The sequence below is a fragment of the Erinaceus europaeus genome, chromosome 10 (genome assembly GCF_950295315.1).
Source record: "Erinaceus europaeus chromosome 10, mEriEur2.1, whole genome shotgun sequence".
Classification (NCBI taxonomy): Eukaryota; Metazoa; Chordata; class Mammalia; order Eulipotyphla; family Erinaceidae; genus Erinaceus; species Erinaceus europaeus.
In genome coordinates this window covers 49,505,638-49,527,541 of record NC_080171.1, presented here as the reverse complement: position 1 = coordinate 49,527,541, position 21,904 = coordinate 49,505,638, and the positions used below count along the sequence as shown (strand labels likewise).

General features: G+C 37.9%; 1 protein-coding gene across 5 annotated transcripts in view; it reads left to right on the top strand.

The window, feature by feature from the left end:
* FREM1 (FRAS1 related extracellular matrix 1) overlaps positions 1 to 21,904 on the top strand; it is a 185,171-nt gene that overhangs the window by 154,957 nt on the left and 8,310 nt on the right. For 4 of the 5 annotated variants that reach the window (XM_060199587.1, XM_060199588.1, XM_060199596.1 and 1 more), the window contains 6 exons: positions 2,680 to 2,752; positions 10,334 to 10,483; positions 11,950 to 12,188; positions 12,841 to 12,888; positions 13,174 to 13,338; positions 14,034 to 14,149. In XM_060199587.1, the coding sequence (XP_060055570.1) occupies positions 2,680 to 2,752; positions 10,334 to 10,483; positions 11,950 to 12,188; positions 12,841 to 12,888; positions 13,174 to 13,338; positions 14,034 to 14,149 (791 nt within the window). Of the gene's footprint in view, positions 1 to 569; positions 691 to 2,679; positions 2,753 to 10,333; positions 10,484 to 11,949; positions 12,189 to 12,840; positions 12,889 to 13,173; positions 13,339 to 14,033; positions 14,150 to 21,904 lie in introns of those variants that run through there. The other variant, XM_060199589.1, reaches the window with a different exon arrangement.

Sequence of the window (21,904 nt, the reverse complement as noted above, 5' to 3'; positions counted from 1 at the left end):
GAATAAGTCTTGAAGCTTGATTTCACAGAAAAGTTTGTCCAACCTAGTGAATTTTGGATATGTTCTGCTTCGGAGAAAAAAAAAAAGTTGTATGCAAAACTTTCATGGCGTTCCCACAGGAAAAGGAAACTTTGTCTCCAAATAGTTTTCTCTCAATATATAATAGGATCACTTCCTGTGATCTCAATGAAAAGGGTAAATGGATAGATACTCCTATTTTAAGAGCCACCCAACTCATGCAAAGTCAAATAAGTATAAATCAATATAGGCACCATAAAATATAAGGAATTTTCTGTAATCACTTTTGGATTAATCAACTAGCTGTTCTTTTTCTTTTAATTAGACTATGGAGAATAGCTAATGATACCTATAAATATAGGAGTTTTTAGTATTTGGTATAATAACAGCATTCTAAGAGAACATGAGAAGCTTGAGCATACTGGTATTGAAGAGTAGTAATCTTTAAAGACTGTACCTCAATCTAACAAAAAAGTATAGGCCTTTACTTTTGCTGAAAATGGTATCTAATATTTATATTTAATATTCATGTATTTATTTATTTATGAAAGGGAGAGAATAAGAGAACCAGAACATCATGCTGACACATGTGATGCTAGGAATCCAACTCAGGACCTCATGTACTATGTGCGATCAACCCGCTGTGCTACCACCCCGCCTAGGACCTCATGCTTGAAGGTTCAATCCACTATGACATCTCCTGGGCCACTGGACATCTCAATTGTACCATTTCCAGATTCAGTATTTATTTTGCAGTGAACAAAGGCTCTTTTTCTCAGATTTATTGGTGCTTTATTATTATTAGAACACCAGACAATTTGGTATACCCTATAAATTTCCAGCAGATTGTTTATGGAAAAAAGAATCTGCCTAGATGGTTTCTAATAATCCTCTGGTCCTCTATAGCAAGCACCATATGTTCTAGTCTAGAGTTTTGGGCCTCGTTGCCATTTACTTTGCCAGGAAGAATGTACGTGGTGTGGCATGGAACCTTTTGTCTACTTAAGCTGAACGCATGCTGTGAACCAGCTGGGTGTGCAGGCCTTCAGCAAACACAGCCCTGAGTCCTTCAGGGATAACTCTACCCAGAGCACAACCTGCCACTTTCAACCACTTACTGGCTGCTTGACTCAGAGCAGAGAAACAGACAGCACTTTAACCCTGTGCTGTCTGTCCTGGTTTTTATCATATGCCTTCACCCCAGCTATTTCTCCAACCACCTTGTCTCAGAGGACTCCTTTTCCCACATAGGATTCTGTAAACTCAGTGGTGGTAAATACTAGGTAATTGCACATGCAAGACGCATGTAGGGAAATGTCACTCCTAGCATATGGTGGATTCAGGTGTACAACAGGCAGCCTTTTCACAATCAAAGTTTGTTCAGGAGGAGCCTTGGCATTTTAGACAAAGAGTAAATGGAAGCGTAGGAAGGAATGTCCTTTCACTGCAGCCCCAATAAATTGTTAGGACCTTTGATTTGAATAATGTCTGAGGTCACAGATTTTTTTTTTTTAGGTTTTCAGTTGTGCATTCCATTCCTTTATAAGAAGATGAAAAATAAATGAACCCACTTTCCTGATCATTTTTAAATGTCTAAGTAAAGTGCAAAAGTGCCAGTTACCAACTATAGTCATTTGATAGTCCCATTCCATGACCTCACTTTCAAACCAGTCAGGGACAATATTCTCAATTTATTTTTAGGCTCGTCTCTTGAGAAGTTCAAAAACCATGACTTCAGAGAGCTCAAAGCACCTCTGGTTTTCTGGCTCTGGAGGGGAAAAACAGATAAAAGTTATTCTTTTAAAACAAATGACTTAATGGAGTCTCCAAAGTCCTCAGTTCTGGCTGTGAATTCCCTTCCTGTTCACCTGCTCATGTTATCAGACATATTTGTGGAGAGTGTTGGCTCCCTTTACAGTGAAATGGGAGTCAGACTACAGGCAGTGAAATGGGTCAGACTAGTTTTAATTCCATTAATCTAAGGACTTACTTTGAAACCTGCTGGATACTGCAAACCTGGTTGACAGATCCTCACACAGGTTGCCAGGGTGCTTTTGCATTTCCTGGTATACCTCCCTCTCATTTTCCTTTGAGGCATTGTTTTCCAACAGTTTTGGATGTAGAAGGATATTAATCAGATAAAAATGGTATTCATAACAAAGGGGGAAAATGTTGTTTAGAACCCACATTATTTTTTTCCCAATAACTAAATCATTAATACAGGGGAAAAAAATCATTGAAATTTGTTTTTACTTCCATTGATACTAGTCCATAAAATGGGATGCATTGGATCGACCTTCTCGTGGTGCATCCCGTGAGTACCCATTTATTGGGGAAACTGACCATCCTTCCTAGCCGACTGAATCCACATGGATCCCAGTCACTTTCAAAGCCAGCAACAAGCAGACATCAGGCTCAACCTGACGCTGTTGACTGGCTACGGAAGAAGGGCAAACGCTAGAAGAAGAAAGTCCATAAAAAAGTTAACTTTAAGGGAAATCTAGGTATCCTGGATTTAAGATGGTTTATTTTGTTTTCACAAATACTTTATGTTAAAAGCAGATTTTAGAGCAAGAATTTAGTCTAGTATGAAGCCAGACAAGATGCTTCTCAATTATAGAATATTGTTTTTCATTAAAAAAGGCATCTTTCCTTCTTAAGGTTAATGAAGTGTCAGCTACAGTTGGAAAAGATTTCACTCTAAGTCCATCTAGACTGATTCAGTTTGACCCAGGTATGTATTGTCTACAGTTTGCTTCATGTTTTTAAGAAAGTCTGGAAGCTGTGGAGAAGACAGAATACTATGCAACTTTAGTCAATTAGAAACTCCTTAGGGAACCATATCACCCCCTTCCAAGAGAGATTAATTTGGACTTGAGATTTTTGCCCTCTCATATTTATTAGTGTAAGTGAATGTTTATTTAAAATGATAATAACATATTAAATATTAAAGTAAACTTTAAAAGTCCAGGGAAAAATAGTGTATTTAAAAATTATTTATAGCCCTGCCACAAAGCTATAATAATTTATTACCTCACATTTTGATATTTTCAGACTATTATATTCACATGACAACCTAAAGGCATTTCTAAATGATCTCCCTTGGAATAGGATGTTAGGAAAAGTTTCCATTGCAGATTATTACCTAATGATCACGTAAATTGTCTTAAATTTGTGGGGAAGTTTTGCTAGGTGTAAAAGGTACAAAGGTCCCCACCTGCAGGGGAGTAGCTTCACAAGCAGTGAAGCAGGTCTGCAAGTGTCTTTCTCTCCCCCTCTGTCTTCCCCTCCTCTCTCCATTTCTCTCTGTCCTGTCCAACAACGACGACATCAATAACTACAACAACAACAACAAAAAAAACCAAGGGCAACAAAAGGGAATAAATAAACAAATATTTAAAAGAAAAGAAAAGTGCAAAAGTAGGCTGCCTGCTCTCGGATATGTTCTGTTGGGATGGGGGTAAGGGGACGACTGTGGTAGAATGCTGCTGACCTTGCTTGTGTGAGACCCCAGGTTCAAACTTTGGAAACAGATAAACATAAAACAAGTGAAGCATTTGTGGAAGGTAGAGAGTGCTTTCTTTGCTCTCTCGCTCTCTCTTAAAATAAAAAAAAAAAAAATTAGGCCAAGGAGGTAATTCAATAGTATGTGCATATGTGAGATGCCAAGTTTGATCTCCGACACTGAATTCTTTCTTTTTTTTAGGCTTTATTTATTTATTTATTTATTCCCTTTTGTTGCCCTTGTTGTTTTATTGGTGTCATTATTATTGATGTCATTGTTGTTGGATAGGACAGAGAGAAATAGAGAGAGGAGGGGAAGACGGGGGGGGGGGGCGGGAGAAAGACAGACACCTGCAGACCTGGTTCACCGCCTGGTGGGGAGCCGGGGACTCAAACTGGGATCCAGGATCCTTACACCTGTCCTTGAGCTTTGCCACACGTGCGCTTAGTCCGCTGCGCTACCGCCTGACTCCCAGCACTGAATTCTTGGAAAATGTTATGTCATGTGGTAAATACAGACATGGAGACAAGTAGTTCATTGGTACCCAAAGGATGAACCCATTGTTTAACGTAAGGAAATTCTGGAAGACATTCCATAGGAGATGGCATTCTGAGCAGGCAGAAGAAGAAGGGTTCTTTAAGTAGAAGGATGGACACACTTTTGGATAACTGTCCCTAAATCAGCCAAACTGAACTGGTGCTTTATTTTCCTTGTCTCTACAGATCAGGAGGTAGTCCTTTCTCACTGCATGCTTTTCTTCCCTTTTGGTCTGGGTGTATCTAAACCACCCATCCAGGGATAAGTGGAAACAATGTTGAGAAGCAGCCAGAGTATGTGGTTTTGTACTGTCTGTAGGGGAGGTGTCCTGTGTTCTGAGAACATTGTACCAAACTGAAACCCTTGAAGTTGTCTACCACTGACACATGATGTGTCAGGCAAAGGCAAAACAAAATGGCCTAAATACCATCACCACTCAAAAACTGACAACCTCAGCATCAAGCATAAAAAAAGAAATTCTTTTTTTGTAGTTTGCCAGAAGCGATATGCTTGATAAGTCTGCTCTAATGTCTACCAAGCAGGTAACTTAAAGTCAGAAATCAGTTTTCTCACAGTTTCAGAAGTCAGAAGTTTATGACCAAGGTGTTAGGAGTGTTGATACTTTTTCTTCTGAGAGAATGTGTCTCTTCCTCTTAACTGTAGTGGTTTTCTGGAATATTTGGTGTTCCTTGGCTTCTACTGTATCATCCTGACGTCTGATTTCATCTTCATGTGGTATTTTTCCTGTATGAGAGTCTGGGCTCAAATTTTCCCTTGAGTTGAAGAGATAGTTCATCAGCTAGGGCACCTGCTTTGTCTTGCCCAGATCTGAGCCCTGGCATTGCATGAAAGGTGCTATGGCATGAGAGGAATCTCTGGTTCTGTGGCGTATGTACCTCTTTACCTTTCCCTGTTCTCTATCTGAATGAAATAGAGGCAAGAAGCAAAAAAAATGGGCATGCAGGAGACACATCTGGGGAAAAAAATCCCTTTTTTAAAGATGCCAGTCATAATGAGTTAGGAGTCATCCTAGTTCAGTATGAATTTATCTTAACTAATTACATGTATAATGTCCTCATTTACAAATAAAGAAGCCAGTAAGGTGGCTACATGGTTGGAGAGCAATATTTGCATGAGTGAGACCACAGATTTGATACCCAGAAGCATTGTAGAAGTGGTGCTCTGTCTCCTCCCCCACCAAAATAAAAAGATCAAATCTTTACCAACAGAGTCACAATCTGACATACTAGGAGTTAGCACTTGAACGTATTGATTTTGGGGCAACCCAATTCATCCTGTAACAATGAGCCTTAAGTTGGTTTGTGACAACCCAAACTTTGTTATTAATTTACTTTCTGTGGTATTTAGGCTCTGCCATGCTTGACTTAGTTCTTCATTCTCATTGTGAATATGGTGTTCCCCTTCAGTTTGCTGCAAGCGCTAGGGTTCTGGGCAAGTCTCAGGGTTTTCTCTATTCCCCTTTTGTCCTTCCTGTTAAGATAGTTCCAACTGTTACAATGAATGGGTGGGGGATAGAGTCTTTGACATATGGTATTGCTTGAGATCTGTTTGCCACACACCAACAGTTATGTGGCTCTCTGTAGATTTTGAGAAACCCTATTTAGTGCTCTATTTGGGTTGATAATCACAGTAGAAGCATTTCTAAAATCTACTTAATGAAGATCCCACTGCACAAGGTAAAAACCCATTTTTTTCTCAGAAGAGTTTTCAAACTGCTTTGGTTGACACAAATTACTTCTGAGATCTTTATATAGTCTTGTGATTTTGGAGAGGTATCAGACATTTTACAAAATCTAAACATAAATTGAAAAGAAACAATACTTGACTAGTTGTTTCTTTTTGTTTTGTTTTTCTTAAATTTTATTTTATTTCTTAAATTTTATTTCTTAAATTTTATTCTTAAATTTTAATGGTTTACAGTGCAGCTGTTGATATATAAGTACAGTTTCTTATGTCTCTATGAAAGTTCTTTGCCAAACTTTTACCATAATTTAAGTCTTTATCTATCATCATGCAATAGGACCCCAAGGTTCTTTTTACCCCTTCCTTCCCTAGAGTCCTTTGCTTTATACTTTGGTTATTACCTCCCCTCCATCCCTTCTACCTACCTTTTATTCCTTCTTTCCATCCATCCTTCCTTCCTCCCTTCCTCCATCCCTCCCTCTCTCCCTCTCTTGCTTTGCTGGAAACAGCTCCCTAAATCAATGTCATGCTTTAGAGAATTTTAGAATTCTCTCTATTCCCAACCCTGGAAATATGTATTTACTACTATATTAATTTTTAGTTCTTTGGAGTCTTACATCCTCATTCTCACCCTCATCCCCTTTACCCAGAAAAATCTGTTCATTTTGCTAAAAATAGATCTCATGATTGGTGAAGAAACACTGGGAAATCAACATTATAAAGGACGTTAAAAGGTTTATGAACTGTTGGGAGGGAGCTGGAGTGAAACTGAATTACTTCAGCCTGGTGAGCAGTATTCAAGTGAGTTTTCCTTGTAGCTATTGTAGCAAGCCAGAAACTAATCTCAGCTGTTGTAACTAATCTTGAGTCTAAGTGTAAATAATCCTAAGAAAATGGTTGTTTTCCTTTGAAACATGTGTTTTGAAAAGATTTATTGCATTTTTAATTAAGATTTCATCTTTCTTTAGAGTTAAAATGTCTGCCAAGAGGAGAGGTCTCTAATGTGGCATTTACTTTAAAATTTTTAGAAGAAAAAAAAGTCTCATTTCCTGTTTTTCACGAAAATATCTAAGAATTGACCTATTCTGTAAATTGGGATATGTCTACATCAAATGACACCTTCTCTCACCTCTTCAGCACCTTTTATTGTGTGGGGACAGGGGGCCAATTCGAGTATTCCAAAATTGACTATAAGCTCAGTGACTTAACAAATATTTTGCACATTGAAAGTGAGAGAGGAAGGAAAAAGAAAAACCAGGGACATTCTTACTTCCTATCTCGTTAACCCAAAAATGCTGGTCCTGTATACATACCTGGGAGACATAGAAACAAAACTGAAATGCAGGCAAACAAACCAGAAACACTTAAATTAAATCTTAAATAGATTTTATCTACTTATCTGGTTCATCCATACTATCTACAAAAAACTTAATATTTTTTTAAAGATTTTATTTATTTATTTATGAGAAAGATAGGAGAGAGAGAAAGAACCAGACATTACTCTGGTACATGTGCTGCTGGGGATCGAACTCAGGACCTCATGCTTGAGAGTCTAGTGCCTTAGCCATTGCACCCCCTCCAGGACCACAAAACTTAATATTTTTGTTTTGTAGATAGGGAGAGAAAAGAGATTTTTTAAAATTAATTCTTAAGAGAGAGAAAAAAAGTTGGGGTTTGAAATATTTTTGTACTGGTTTTTATTTGGATAATGGTGAATTTTCTGGACTTTCAGAAACAGTTCTCCAAACACTAAAAATTTTTTTATTCTTAGGCATTCTTCACTGCTCAGACTCATATCTTCATGAAGCTGCCTTATATCTCTCAGTTTCTAACCTCTCTAGGCCTTGAAATATGCTCACATAACACTGTTTCATTTTTCTTTATTCATTTGTTTTTAATTTTATTAATGATTTAATATTGATTTACAAAACTATTTGTCAACAAGGGTAAGGGTATAATTCTATACCATTCCCACCACCAGAGTTCTGAATCCCAAATCCCTCCATTGCAAGCTATAGTAGTTCTCCTAAGGTTGCAGATATGTATTAACTGTCTGTCTACATTTGTACACAATTGCTCCCTTTTTCTTCCAGGTCTAGTCCTCTCTTCCCCTCCAAACTACTCATAATACTATTACTATATCCAAATGTTCTCTCTTTTTCCTCCTCCTTCTCTTCTCTCTCTCTCTCTCTCTCTCTCTCTGGGTTCTGGGTCCTGATGGAGCTGGAGTCAGAGCCCTCTTATCCTCTCCCACACTAGGAGTATGGATTAAAATTGTTTTTGGAGTGTGGAAGGTAGGAGTTGTGGTTTCTGTAATTGCTTCTCTGCTGGACATGGGTATTGGCAGATTGAGCCATACCCCCAGCCTGTCTATATCTTTCCCTAGTGGGGTAGAGCTCTGGAGAAGTGAGGTTCCAGGACACTTTGGTGAGGTTGTCTGCCCAGGGAAGTCAGGATGGAATCATGGCAGCATCTGCAACTTGGTGTCTGGAAGGTGGCAGGATATAAAGTAAGACAAAGTGGTTAATAAGCAGAATTCAAAAGTAGAACACTTTCATTTTTCTAAAGCATCTATTTTTCAAGAGCCTTCCCTATAGCTTATATTTTAAAGACTGAGTCAGGGTTTTGAGAAGATAGCAGTGGTAGAATACTTGCTTTGCATTCTCTCTCTCTCTCTCTCTCTCTCTCTCCCTCTTGCTCCTCCCACTCCCCAAACACATACTTACTCATAAAAAAAATAAAAAATAAAATAAACCCAGCCAGGGAGATCATTTTGACAATAAGCTCAGTAAGAGGGCACGTACATTAGACCTTGGGTTCAATGGCTGGTGCTCACTGCATGAGAGAGAGAGAAAGAGAGAGAGAGAGAGAAATGGAGGGAGGGAGAAAGGAAAGAAGGGAGGGAGGGAGGGAGAAAGAGGGGGAAGGGAAGGTGGAATCTGGATCCAGCTACCTAGAGTACAATCTAGTGACAAATCTGCCATCAAAGCCTGTTACTTCCTGCTCACCCATTTACCTTTTCTTTTCCTGCCAGCTCATCTGTTCAGTCTTCCCTAATCAGAGCCTTTGTCTCACTGTCTTCTTACCTTTATTGTTTTTCTGTTTCCTCTATCCACATCCTTTTTACTTGGAGCCCATATACATATAGTATTTGATACCCAGCTACTAATACATAGGCTTGAATAGTTTTTGTTGCTTGTTTCTTCAAAGAGATTTAAAACTCCTTTACCAAGATCTGACTTAATGTTATACCTCTGGTTTTCTCCATAGAATCTAAAGCAAAAGTAAATAGATACTACATACCAGTAGATACTACATATATTACTGACAGATTAATTCACCAGTCCATGAGATAGAAGTTATCTAGTGTTTTATATGTTATTCTTCAACTTGTGTTTTCAAAGATTTTTAAAATAATTCTTTTAAATACTCAGTTGATACTAAAAATTTTCTAAATTTGTGTCAATCTTTTATAAAATTATTTCACACATACTTTAAAAAAACTCTAAGAACAACCAAGAATAGGATAAATTTATAGTTCTATTTTTTTCCATTGGCTTCTGTTGGGAATTGATGGCTATTTTTTATTAATTATGAAAACTATATAGGACATACCTTCGAGAAGAAAGCCATCATAATATAGATGGCACAATTCAAACAGAAATCTGTAGGAGAAAAAAAAAAAGCTTAAATAGCAAGATGAAAAGAATTCAGATTCTTAGAAAAGATGGCTAGATTGTTTAACTACTTATATAGAGGAGTGTATGAGAATCAAACCCTTAAGTAGCCAACAAGGAAGTGACAAGTTATTAAATTTTCAAAACTTTGCCTTAGGTTAAAGTATTATCTCCTTTCCTTAAGATTGAACCCTCTTTACTATATATTATTTTCTCTTCTGTTATATTCATATTTTCATAAAATAACTGTGAACTGAATTTGACTATAACTCCATGAGTAGAAGTAGACAGAAAGAAAAACAAAATGGCTCTGTCAATATCTAGAAAAACACCAGTCCATGAATAATCTCTTCGAAGATACCAAACTACTGAGTATTACATCATCAGAAAAATCATTTTTTAGGCTAGAAAGATCTCAGGAAATAGGGTTGAGTATGGAGGCAACTGTCTTTAAAAATCAATCATTTAAAGAGCTCCATGAGTAGCATAAAGTACCATTGAATAATCACTTCTGTTTGTACCAACTACTGAAAAATTTTGAAACTCTCAAGATTTTAAGATTGTGGTACTTGTTTATTTTTAAGAAGAGTCAGAGTAGGGGAGCGGGAGTCTTTGGATCTCATCTGCTATTTTTTTTTCCATCCCTTCCATAATGCAGCTTACTTTTTTGTTACAGTGAATGCATTTAAACGGAATCATCATTGTCCAGGAACAAATGTGGTCTTTTAATATTATTTGGGAGAACAGCATGACTTCAGTGAGTTGGTAGTAGTACAATAGCTCACTCAGGCTACTGCAGTCTAACTGTAGACATGTTAATTAATATATTTCTCTGACACCTAGGTGATTGAAATAGCAATTAAAGAGTAATTAAAATGTTTACTTCTTGTAGGAATGTCAACTAAGATGTGGAATATAGCAATTACCTATGACGGATTAGAGGAAGATGATGAGGTCTTTGAAGTAATTCTGAACTCCCCTGTGAATGCAGTTCTTGGCACAAAGACAAAAGCTGCAGTGAAAATTTTGGACTCAAAAGGAGGTATTCTTTTGATCCTCATCTTGAAATCAGGAGCGGTCCTGGCGGTCCTGGCGCTGTAGCTGCTTGCTTTCAACAGCCAACATGCTTGATAACGCCTTCAAATCAAAATGCTTAATTTCTTATCAAGAAAGCAACCTCAGTCATGATGTAGGCCTTTTATTCTGGTTTCTGCTTCATGTGGTTTTTCTCCTGCTGGGAACTATCGGTTGAGAAAAGCAACAAGTCAGTGCTGTAGTTGTTTTTTTCCTACCCATTTGTTGTTCTCACCAAGGGGGAAACAATGTTGGTGAGAATCTATCGACAATTATTTTCCCCCAGAGTTTGTAAGGCTGTAATTATCTTCCTCTGTTAAAGAGAGCTCTTAATGCCTAAATTCAGAGCCCTCACTGTAGTGTGACCAGGAAAATTCTGAGAGTAAGGAATTGTAGAAAAATAGATGCAGCTGGCTTACGGATTCAGGAGCAGCTGGAGAATATTAATGAATAACCTTGGGTTGCAGAGCCTAATAAGTCCTGGATAGTATATGGTATGAACAACCTGGGAACTAAATAAAGGCCAACCAAATTCCTTGGTGCACTGATGTTTGTTTGTTTGTTTTTCTGCCTAATGGCTTCTACTTATTTGTATATTTAACAAGTGTTCTGTATTGTGATTGGTCTTATATCCATCCCTGTTTTAACACCTGGCATATGCTTTCTTCACCTGAAATTTGTTATCTTCTCGTCTTTTTCATTCTATGATGAGAAAATTAACACTATCCCTTTTTTAATTTAATACTCATATTTTTCACAACATTGCTCTGCAACAACTTTCCTCAGCACTTTGTCTTTTTAGAATTTTCTGGTCACATTTGGTACATAAAATACATGAGTTACACACTTTGTACATAAAGGGTAAAATACCCCCATGCCTTTCCAGAAATACTAATCAGAGACATTTTCAATAGATGAAGATCCCTTAAAATTTACTGAGTCTTCTGTAACAGTTGAATACTATTTTTTATAGCTGTTCCTTGTATCATTGGCATCTTTAATCAACTCCAGTTTCTACCTCTAGGATACTGGGGAAAATGAACACTTTGAAGTGTCTATGCAGTGATACTTGACCAGTATATAAATCTGATCTGTTGAGGAATGTTACAGTATGCAGGGAAGTAAGGCTATTTCCTCAGTATAGGGTATTATTGTAAAATCACAACAAGGATTTTTCATTTGTGGTTCATGAAAAATAAGTTTCATGACTTTACAATCACCCTGTAGATGTGCAGAAGGGAACAGCTTTCCTGGATGGAAACTGATGAAGAGTAAAGAAGTTTCTGGCAAATGGCAAAAAGGCAACATCTGGTGGGAAAACCATTCATCTAAGTTTAATGACAAGCTGCTTTAGATGCTGTGTTGATGTTTGTCAATGTGATCTCTTATCTGCTTGTGTAAAATGAACTGACCTGCCATCTTGCATGCTTCCAGGACAGTGCCATTCTTCATATTCCTTCACCCCAAACATGTACAAGCCACAGGAAAAGGGCATTTGGCATTCACTGGCCCCAGGATCTTCCTCACCCAGTCCTTCTGGGTCCTTTCATCTGGAAAGAAGACCTAGTCCGTCTACCAAGCACTTTGCAGTCACCAGGGGAGACACCCTGCAAGGCTTTGAGTCTACAGATCTTTCAGGAATGAAGCTTAGGACCTCAGGGAATGGCAAAACAGTAAGGTTAAAACCTTCTGGGAACTGATGTGTGAATTGTATTTTTAAAGAAACACTATATTTCATAGTGTCCCGAAACACTGAAAAAGGTAGATTGGATCACAGTGAGTGAAGTTAAGTTTTCTGGCACAACCATACATAAATATTATAACACTACTCGACTTCATTAATTGCACTCACTGAGGTAGTAGATAAACTGATTTATTTATATGATTTCTGCTTTGGTTTCCCTTGGCATCAACTCAGATAGGGAGAACAAGAAGATATCTTGGAAGTGTTAGAGCACTGAATTTCAATGCCTAAAGCCCCAGACACCCCCAGTTCAACCTCTGGCACCAGCATCCACCAGAGTGGAGTGGTGCTTTGGTGTCTTTCTTGTCACTTTCCCATATCAATAAATATTTAAAAATTACGTTAAGGACAGTTAGGGAAGGACTTCTGGCCATGGAATAGGATGAGATTAAGTGATCTACCTGGGTGCAGAAAGTCAGCAGGGCTTTTCTTAAATTCCAATGATTTGACAAAATAAAAATCTTAGGAAATGTCTGTTTTATCTTCACAGATATTAACAAGATATTACAGAAAGGGCTTATGATATTGCTAGTAATTATTTAAGTCAATTTTGTTGATATTGTCTCCTTTCTTGATTTTAGGTTCTTCCATCCTCAGTTTATAGAAATGGAACAGACATCATCTATAATGTAAGTGTACCCTGTGATTTTTTTGTGTTTATGAATGGAAAATATTTAATGTAACTATGATTTTATTATATATATATACATACATACATATACTCATATAAATAATAACTAGTTCTGGAATTTGTTTTAGAAGTTTAAGTAATCAGAAAAAAACACCCTAGCTTTTTGCTTTGATTCCACTTTTGGGTTACCTATTTCTACAACGTAGTTTCTGGGGGGTTTTGTTTGTTTGTTTTGCTATCTTGATATTTGTTTTTTACTTAATTGTTTGTTGATTTGCTCAAGTATCATGGAGTCCTGTCTTTGGAACTAGAGGAATACAGCTCCCCAACTCACAAAAGGAGGGCCAAAGTACCCATTCTTAGTCAGCTAGAAGAGATCTCCAGAGTGGCAGAACTGCCTCAAGCAGCTAAGCTGGAATCCACAACTGACTCACACTTACCCAGACAGGTATGAAAGTCTTTTTACTTCCTGTTCAACCTATAACAAGTCGTTTGTTAGGCTATAAAACAACCTTTAACCTTGGGCACAATTTACTCAATACAAATGCTACCCAACAAGTGAAAACCCGAAGGAGATAGGTTTACAGTAAATCACACTTTCCTTTCTATTGGATCAGTTATTATTGTTTCCAAAGAATTGCATGTTGGAATTAAAGGGATTCTTCCATTTTGAAGAAAGGCTCCAAAAGCTGTATCAGTGCAATGGGATTTCCTGGGAATCTTGGAGCTCCCATGTCAAGGTGATAAATAGTCATATACCTTTATTTTTGAAGTGTGCCCTATTTTAAGCTAACACTAAAAGAAAGGCAATGATTTGTCAACTCATGCTACTTCCACCTCCCTGTGTTACACTTTGAAAGCAAACACACACACACACACACAAAAAGGGGGCTAAAGGGATTTAGAAAATAACAAAATGCATCAGTTAAATCAATATATTTCAAGAAAGTACTTATCATGAGCTGACTTTAGTAGCATTTTTTTCTAAGAAGACGTTCCATTTCCAAAGGAATTGGTATGAGGGCTGACCTTTTTTACTGGTGACAAAACCCTCCACTGAGTTTTCATAGAACCCTTTGTGCTGAGTCCAGACTCTAGATTGTAAAGACCATTATGATGTGAACATAGTCAACTATTTTTCAGGAGGTGGATGACAAATCCTGTCCAGTTGGATGGCACTATCACTCGGGCTACTGCCACTCCTTGATCACAGAGCAGAAAGGCACCTGGAAAACTGCTGTTCAATCTTGCAGGGAACAGTAAGATACTTTATTTCACTTTTGATTAATGATTTATTATATACTAATTCTGCTTTTTTAAAAAGTATTTTTACAGAGCTTTATTCATCCCAGTGTTAAGCATCTATATCTACTTGACTTTGTTTTAGCAGCCTGGCTGGAATTCTCTAGTTTAGAATGGATTCAGAGCTGACCTTGCTCATGCATATTGACTTAGATCTTTAATACTGAAACTGTACTAATGCCACATTTCTGATTTTGAGCCTCTGCATCGCAATCATTTTCAGAAAGTCAAAAAATAGATTTTCTGAGTCAGCAATTTTTTATGAAAGAGGAATTCCTACCCACTGATTTGAAAATAGATTATAATGAAATGTCTTAGTCTATGACAATAAAAAGTAACTGATGATTATGAAGCCAGACAAGTTAGACAAAGGGTCATTGAGTAATAAAACATTCAGTGAAGGATGACCTGTAGTCAAGAAATGACAACAAAATTTATCAAGTCCAGAAGGACTTTAAAAATGCATATGGAACTATCCCTGACCTTCCATTTTGCCTACCTGGATATTGTCCAAAGCAATACAATTAAACTAACATGTCCCATGACTGGAAATTGAGACTAGAGAAGTCCCTGGTGGATATTGGTCAGACTTGCAATTCATCAAAATGAAAAAGTTATGTTCACTTAAAAACACTGTTAAGCAAATGAAATGGCAAACCATATTAGGAAAAGTTAATCTCAAATCACTATCTGATAAAGTGCTCAAGCCCCCAAAATACAAATGACTTCTATATATTAGTAACAAAAAGATAACTCAGTTAAAAAAACTAATGATTTGTAGAATTCATAAGAGAATGGAATATAATCAGTTAATGATATATAAAAGATGCTCACCACTGTTAAACTTCTGGGGAGTGCAAATCAAAACCACAATGAATTACCATTTTATATCCACTAAAATATTAAAAGTCAAAAGCTAACAGTATAAAGTATTATAGAGCCAATGTAATTTATATGCAATGTTGATGGAAATATAAAATGGGTTAACCACTTTGACAGTTTCTTATAAAGTTACATGCATTCACCTTATGTCTAACAGTTTTATTTTTTATGTGTTTATCCACAAAAAATAAAAATTTATACAATACTTTCTTTATTATTACCACCAGGGTTATTGCTGGGTTATGGTGCCCACACTATGAATTCACCATGCCCGTGACCATGCTTTCCTTTTTCTATTTTATTTGATAGGCCAGAGAGAAATTAAGAGGGAAGCAGGATATAATAGAGAGAGAGAGAGACAGAGAGAGAGAGACATGTGTAGATCTGCTGTGAAGTTCCCCCACCATGCAGGTGGGGAGTGGAGGCACAAACCCATGTCCTTGTGCATGTTAACATGTATATTCAACTGGTGCATCACCATTTGGCCCCTATAAATTTTTTTTTAAAGATTTTAGACTGTGGTCTGGGAGGTGGTGCAGTGGATAAAGCATTGGATTCTCGGGCATGAGGTCTTGGGTTTGATCCCTGGCAGCACATGTACCAGAGTGATATCTGGTTCTTTCTCTCTCTCTCTCTCTCTATCTCTCGGATGCAACTGTGTCTATATATAGAATTGACTTTCATGTTATTTTTTAAAGAATTTATTTATTCATGAGAAAAATAGGAGAGAGAAAAAGAACCTGACATCACTCTGGTACATGTGCTGCCAGGGATTGAACTCAGAGCCTCATGCTTGAGAGTCCAGTGCTTTATCCACTACACTACCTCCTAGACCATGCTTTTCATGTTTCAACCTCCATGTTTCCCTAGAAATATTCAGCCTGGATCTTTCTGAAATGTTCAGAATAAATTCTACGTTGAGATGGCAAAAATGAAGATTGCAATAAGGCCTGCTTTTCATATATATATAACCTCCAGGGTTATTGCTGGGGCTCAGTGCCTGCACCATGAATCCACTGCTCCTGGAGGCCTTTTTTTTTTCCCTTTTGTTGTCCTTGTTGTTGTAGCCTTACTGTGGTTATTATTGTTGTTGTTAATGTCGTTCGTTGTTGGATAGGACAAAGAGAAATGGAGAGAGGAGGGGAAGACAGGGAGAGAAAGACACCTGCAGACTTGCTTCACTGCCTGTGAAGCGACTCCCCTGCAAGTAGGGAGCCGGGTCTGGAACCAGGATCCTTCAGCAGGTCACTGAGCTTTGCGCCACGTACGCTTAACCCACTGCACTACCACCTGACCCCCAAGGCCTGCTTTTCTTTTTCAAAATGATGCAGGTTGAAAGAATCAGTCTTTTGGTAAATGGTATTTAAGAAGTAAGAAAAGAGAAACCCTATGGTTTTTTTTTTTTAATTTATCCTTTCTTAAATAAAAAATAAATTAAAAGAAAAAAAAAGAAAAGAAAAGAGAAACCAACCCAAGGTGAAGCTTGGTATGGATAAGGTGTATTTAGCAAAGGAAAGGATTCTGGATGGGTGGTGATGGAAGGTAGGGGTCAGTTATCCATACAGGTTGGTGAAGGTGGGCATGGATTAGTGGTGGGAGTGGTTGGACGCCTGTAACATAAACATAAACAACTGTATCCATGTGTCAAAAATTGTCCAGAAAACTGTGATCTCCCCCACCCCCAGTAAAACAATAAAAAAGTATGTGCAAGGGAAGAAAGGATGAAAAAGAAATCAATAATAGTTTGCATGTTCTGCTTTTTGCTTTTCACATTTCGTTAAATTTTGACATTAACTAAGGAATAGATAATACATGCACACTTCATTTCCTTTCTGTGACAAATTCTTTAATAAATAATAAAGCAAAATGAACTGCTGAAACTATGTGGATAAATTTCAAATACATTATGTAAAGAGGAAGGAATCCAATATATGTGTTCCCTTCATTTATGTGAATAAAAAACAATTTATTGGCTGCTGTTAGAGAATGAAAAACAGTTTTATCTTTTGTGAGTTTTATCTTTTGTGACTAGAGTAAAGTTCAAATTAATTTAAAAACCTAGTTCCTCATACCTCTAACCTGAGTTTTCTGAGGTATAGTTTTAAGCACCTTTCTACCATGACCCTTTTACACTAACCTTTTACACTAAAATATTTCATCCTGCCAATCACATCTTTATTTTTTATATTATTCTTAATAATGTGAAGAGTTCTTTCACATGTGTTAGATTCTTTGGTTCTCTCATTACTTTTGTGAGGAAAACAATTTGAGGGAGTAAAGCCATGTGTTTATAGTCATATAAGCGAGTAGATGATAGAGACAGGATTTTCTTTTCCTTCTTTCCTTCGTTTCTCTCTCCTTTTTTCTTTCTCTCGCTTTCTTTCTTCCTCTTTCTCCCTTCCTTCCTTCTTTCCTTTCTCTCTCTTTCTTTTTTTTCTCTTTTTCTTTATTACTCTTTCTTTTTTTCTTTCTTTCTTTCTTTATGAGAGACGAACCAGAGCACTGCTCAGTTCTGGATTATGGTATTGCAGGGGATTAAACCTGGGACCTCAGAGCCTCAGACATGAAAGTCTTTTTGCATAACCATTATGCTGTCACCCTGCCCAGGATTTAATTTTCTAGTGAACTCTGATAAATATATCTTAAAAATACAAAAAAACTGTGCTAAATATCTTTATAAATATAGCAGGTACTTCTTCCCAGGTATATTGACAAGCACAACTATTTTACCTTTGTGCTGAGCTAACATAAAGTAGGTTTCTAAAATCATATGTTCATAATTTAATATTTTGTTTATTAACTTACTTATGTATTTATTCATTTTTTATAGAGACAGAGATAAACTAAAAGGGAAAGGGAAGATAGGGAGAGAGAGAGAGAGAGAGGAAGGGAGAGAGAGAGAGAAGGAGAGAATTTAAGCCCCTGGTCTTTGAGTATTGTAACATGTATACTCGTATACTCTACCAGGTATGCCACCGCTGGCCCCAATAATTTAATATTTTTGCAACAAAACACATTCAGTTTTTTACTAAACTATATCTCTTACTCCAGTTGAAAGGAATATAATCTTTTTAAGTCAAATCAAAGATACAATTGTGTTCTGAGCTCATAGATTTATTTATGTAACAGATAGTTATTGGGCACTTACTGTATTAGAAATGTCTAAATCAGACTACAGTTTTAAGCCTTGTGCCCCAATGTTTGTCCTATAAACCAGGAACCAAATCATCCTTTTATTCATCAAAGAGTTTCAAAGAAAACAGCACCATAACTTTCCTTATAAACTGTACTCTATGGCAGATCCTTACTGCATTTTACATCAGTAAAGTTGCCATATAATCCTGATAGTTTCTTTCCACATTCCTTTGCCACAAACCTCTGTCAAGAAAGTGAATGTCACTGAAATTAAATTTCAGAATTTAGCTTTCATTAAGTTGCTATCTTATTTTGGATCCAATTAAAAACAGTAAGAATTGGGCAGTTCGGTGGTAGCGCACCGAGTTAAATGCGCATAGTGTGAAGCCCAAGGACCCGCTTAAGGATCCCAGTTCGAGCCCTTGGCTCCTCACCTGCAGGGTGGTCACTTCACAAGCAGTGAAGCAGATCTCCAGGTGTCTTTCTTTTTTTCTTTTTCTTTTTTTTAAACTTTGACTTTATTTTTTTTTTATTTTATTTATTTATTTATTTATTTATTCATTTATTCATGAGAAACCACTTCCGGTTATCTTGTCCATCTCCAAAAATCTCTCCCTTTACACTGTCTGAACTGGAAGACGCTTTGAAGAGGGTTCAACCGGGAACAGCTGCTGGCTATGATAACATAACCCCAGAACTCATTCTTAACCTGGGCCCCGCGGTAAAGAAGTGGCTCGCTTCATTCCTGTCCCACATCTTGGAATCTGAGTCTATGCCCAAAGTTTGGCGTCATGCGAAGATTATAGCGGTTTTGAAACCAAAGAAAGACCCAACACTGGCCGCCAGCTATAGACCAATTTCTCTCCTCTCCGTGTGTTACAAACTCCTTGAGAGGCTGCTTCTGTCACGTATTTCTCCTCTTACAGAGAAATTCCTATCACCTGCCCAGGCTGGTTTCTGCCCAGGAAGATCTACCTGCGAACAAGCCCTGGCCCTCTCAACTTACATTGAAAATGGATTCCAGAAGAATTTAAAGACGGGTGCTGTCTTTGTTGATCTCACAGCAGCCTATGACACGGTCTGGCACCGTGGTCTCCTAGTCAAGATCTCAAGATGCCTGCCTCCATGGGTGGCCAACACTATATCGTTTCTTCTCCAAAACAGAAGATTCCGGGTACATCTGGGTGACAAGTCTAGCAGATAGAGACTTGTCTCAAGTGGCCTCCCCCAGGGCTCTGTTCTGGCTCCTACGCTATTGAATATTTACATCAATGACCTCCCAGAAACTTCTTCAAGGAAGTTCATCTACGTCGATGACATCTGCTGTGCAACTCAGGCATCCAAGTTCGACATCCTCGAGGAAACACTCACGAAAGACATGTCTCTGATATCTGATTACTGTAAAAAATGGCGACTAATCCCTAGCACTGCAAAAACAGTATCATCTGTTTTCCATCTACACCATGCCTCGGCCTCGCGTGAGCTTAATGTGCAGCTTGGCGATACGAGAATCCGGCATGAAGCCCAGCCAGTCTATCTTGGCGTTACTCTCGATTGCACTGTCATTTCACGAACATCTCATAAAAACTGCAGCAAAGGTGGGCGCGAGGAATAACATCATTGCAAGACTGACCAGCTCCTCATGGGGCGCGAGCGCTTCCACACTACGATCATCATCTCTGGCATTATGCTATTCCACTGCAGAATACTGTGCCCCAGTATGGTTCCGTAGCCCCCATGTCCACTTGGTCGATTCCAAATTATATTCCTCCATGAGGATAATTTCTGGAACCATCTGTTCCACCCCGGTTCCATGGCTGCCAGTTCTTAGCAACATCGCCCCGCCAGATATTCGTCAGGATGCGGCATCATCTAAGTTCATTTCCCATGTCTACGACCGGACCTGCCAATATACGCGGATATCTTCGCCCACCCTGTTCAACGCTCATCACCCAATCTGGTCCCCTATGCCTACACTGAACTTCTCTGTTCCAGTCTCTTGGAAACAGAGCTGGCAGTCAGCTGAGGTAAAGAACAAACACCTCATCACAGACCCCTGCAAGCGTCAACCCGGCTTTGACCTAACACGTTATGACTGGGCTCTCCTCAATCGCTATCGAACAGGCCATGGCCAGTGCGCCGCTATGTTCCATCGCTGGGGAGCCAGAGATGACCCTAACTGCCCCTGCGGCTCCAGACAGACTATGACCCACATAGTCAAGGACTGCCACCTCTCCAGATTCAAAGGAGGTCTCGAAACTTTACATCAGACTCAACCTGATGCTGTTGACTGGCTACGGAAGAAGGGCAAACGCTAGAAGAAGAATAGGAGAGAGAGAAAGAACCAAACATAACTCTGGTACATGTGCTGCCGGGGATTGAACTTGGGACCTCATGCTTGAGAGTCCAAAACCTTGTCCACTGCACCACCTCCCAGACCACTCCAGGTGTCTTTCTATCTTTCTCCCTCTCTCCCCCTCCTCTCTCAATTTCTCTCTGTCCTATCCAATAAAATAGAAAAAGTGGCCTCCAAAAGCAGTGGATTCATGGTGCCAGCACTAAGCCCCATCAATAACCCTGGAAGCAAAAATAAAAGCAATAATAATAATTACAAACAACATTAGTTCATTGCATATATGAGAACATAAATTATATTTTAAATGTACAAATTTAATCATACAGCTAAGTAGCATACATAATATTCATTTGCACCATAAGCTTACTAGTAGTTATGAGTGACTTATTTAATAATGTGTTCTGAAAACCTTATTGTAGCAGGCTACAAATTTGTAATATATAATCATTCCTCTATGAAAATACCAAGTTAGAATGAGAAGAAACTCAGAAGTTAATCCCATTCATCATAGCAGCAAAAGCAATCAGATATCTAGGAATAAGCCTGATAAAAGGTGTGAAAGACCTGTATACTGAAAACTATGAGTCATTGTTCAAGGAAAATAGAAAAGCTGCAAAGAAATGGAAAGACATCCCATTCTTATGGACTAGAAGAATTAATGTAATCAAAATGACTATTTTACTCACAGCCACATACAGATTTAATGAAATCTCTATCAGAGTCCCACCAAATTTTTTAAGAAAGTGGAAGGAAAGATGCAGAAATTTATCTGGAACCAGAAAATACCTAAGATTGCCAAAACAATCCTGAGAGAAAAGAGTAAAAATGGAGGTATCAGGTTTACTGATTTCAAATCATACTACAGGGATACTGTAATCAAAACTACCCAGCAGAGAACCAAAATAGAGACAAAAAGCCAGTGAGATAGTATTGAGAACTGAGAAATAAGCCCCCACACCCATGGACATCTAGTTTTTGACAAGGGCACAAAAAAAATTAAATAGAACCTATTGAACAAATGATGTTGGGAAAATTGGCTCGAAACATGTAGAAAAATGAAACTGGAACACTACATGACACAAAAGTAAGTTCCAAATGTATCAAAGATTTGGATATTAGGCTGGAAACCATCAAATACTTAGAGAAAAATATAGGCAGAAGTCTTTTTGATGTAGCTTTCAAAACTTTTTTTTGATGATTCAAGTTCAACTGCAAGGAAAACAAAACCAAAAGTGAATCAGTGGGACTGTATCAATGTGAAAAGATTCTGCACAGCAAAAGGAGTCGCAATCAAAATAGATCCCTATAGAGTGGGAGAAAAGTCTTTACATATCAAACA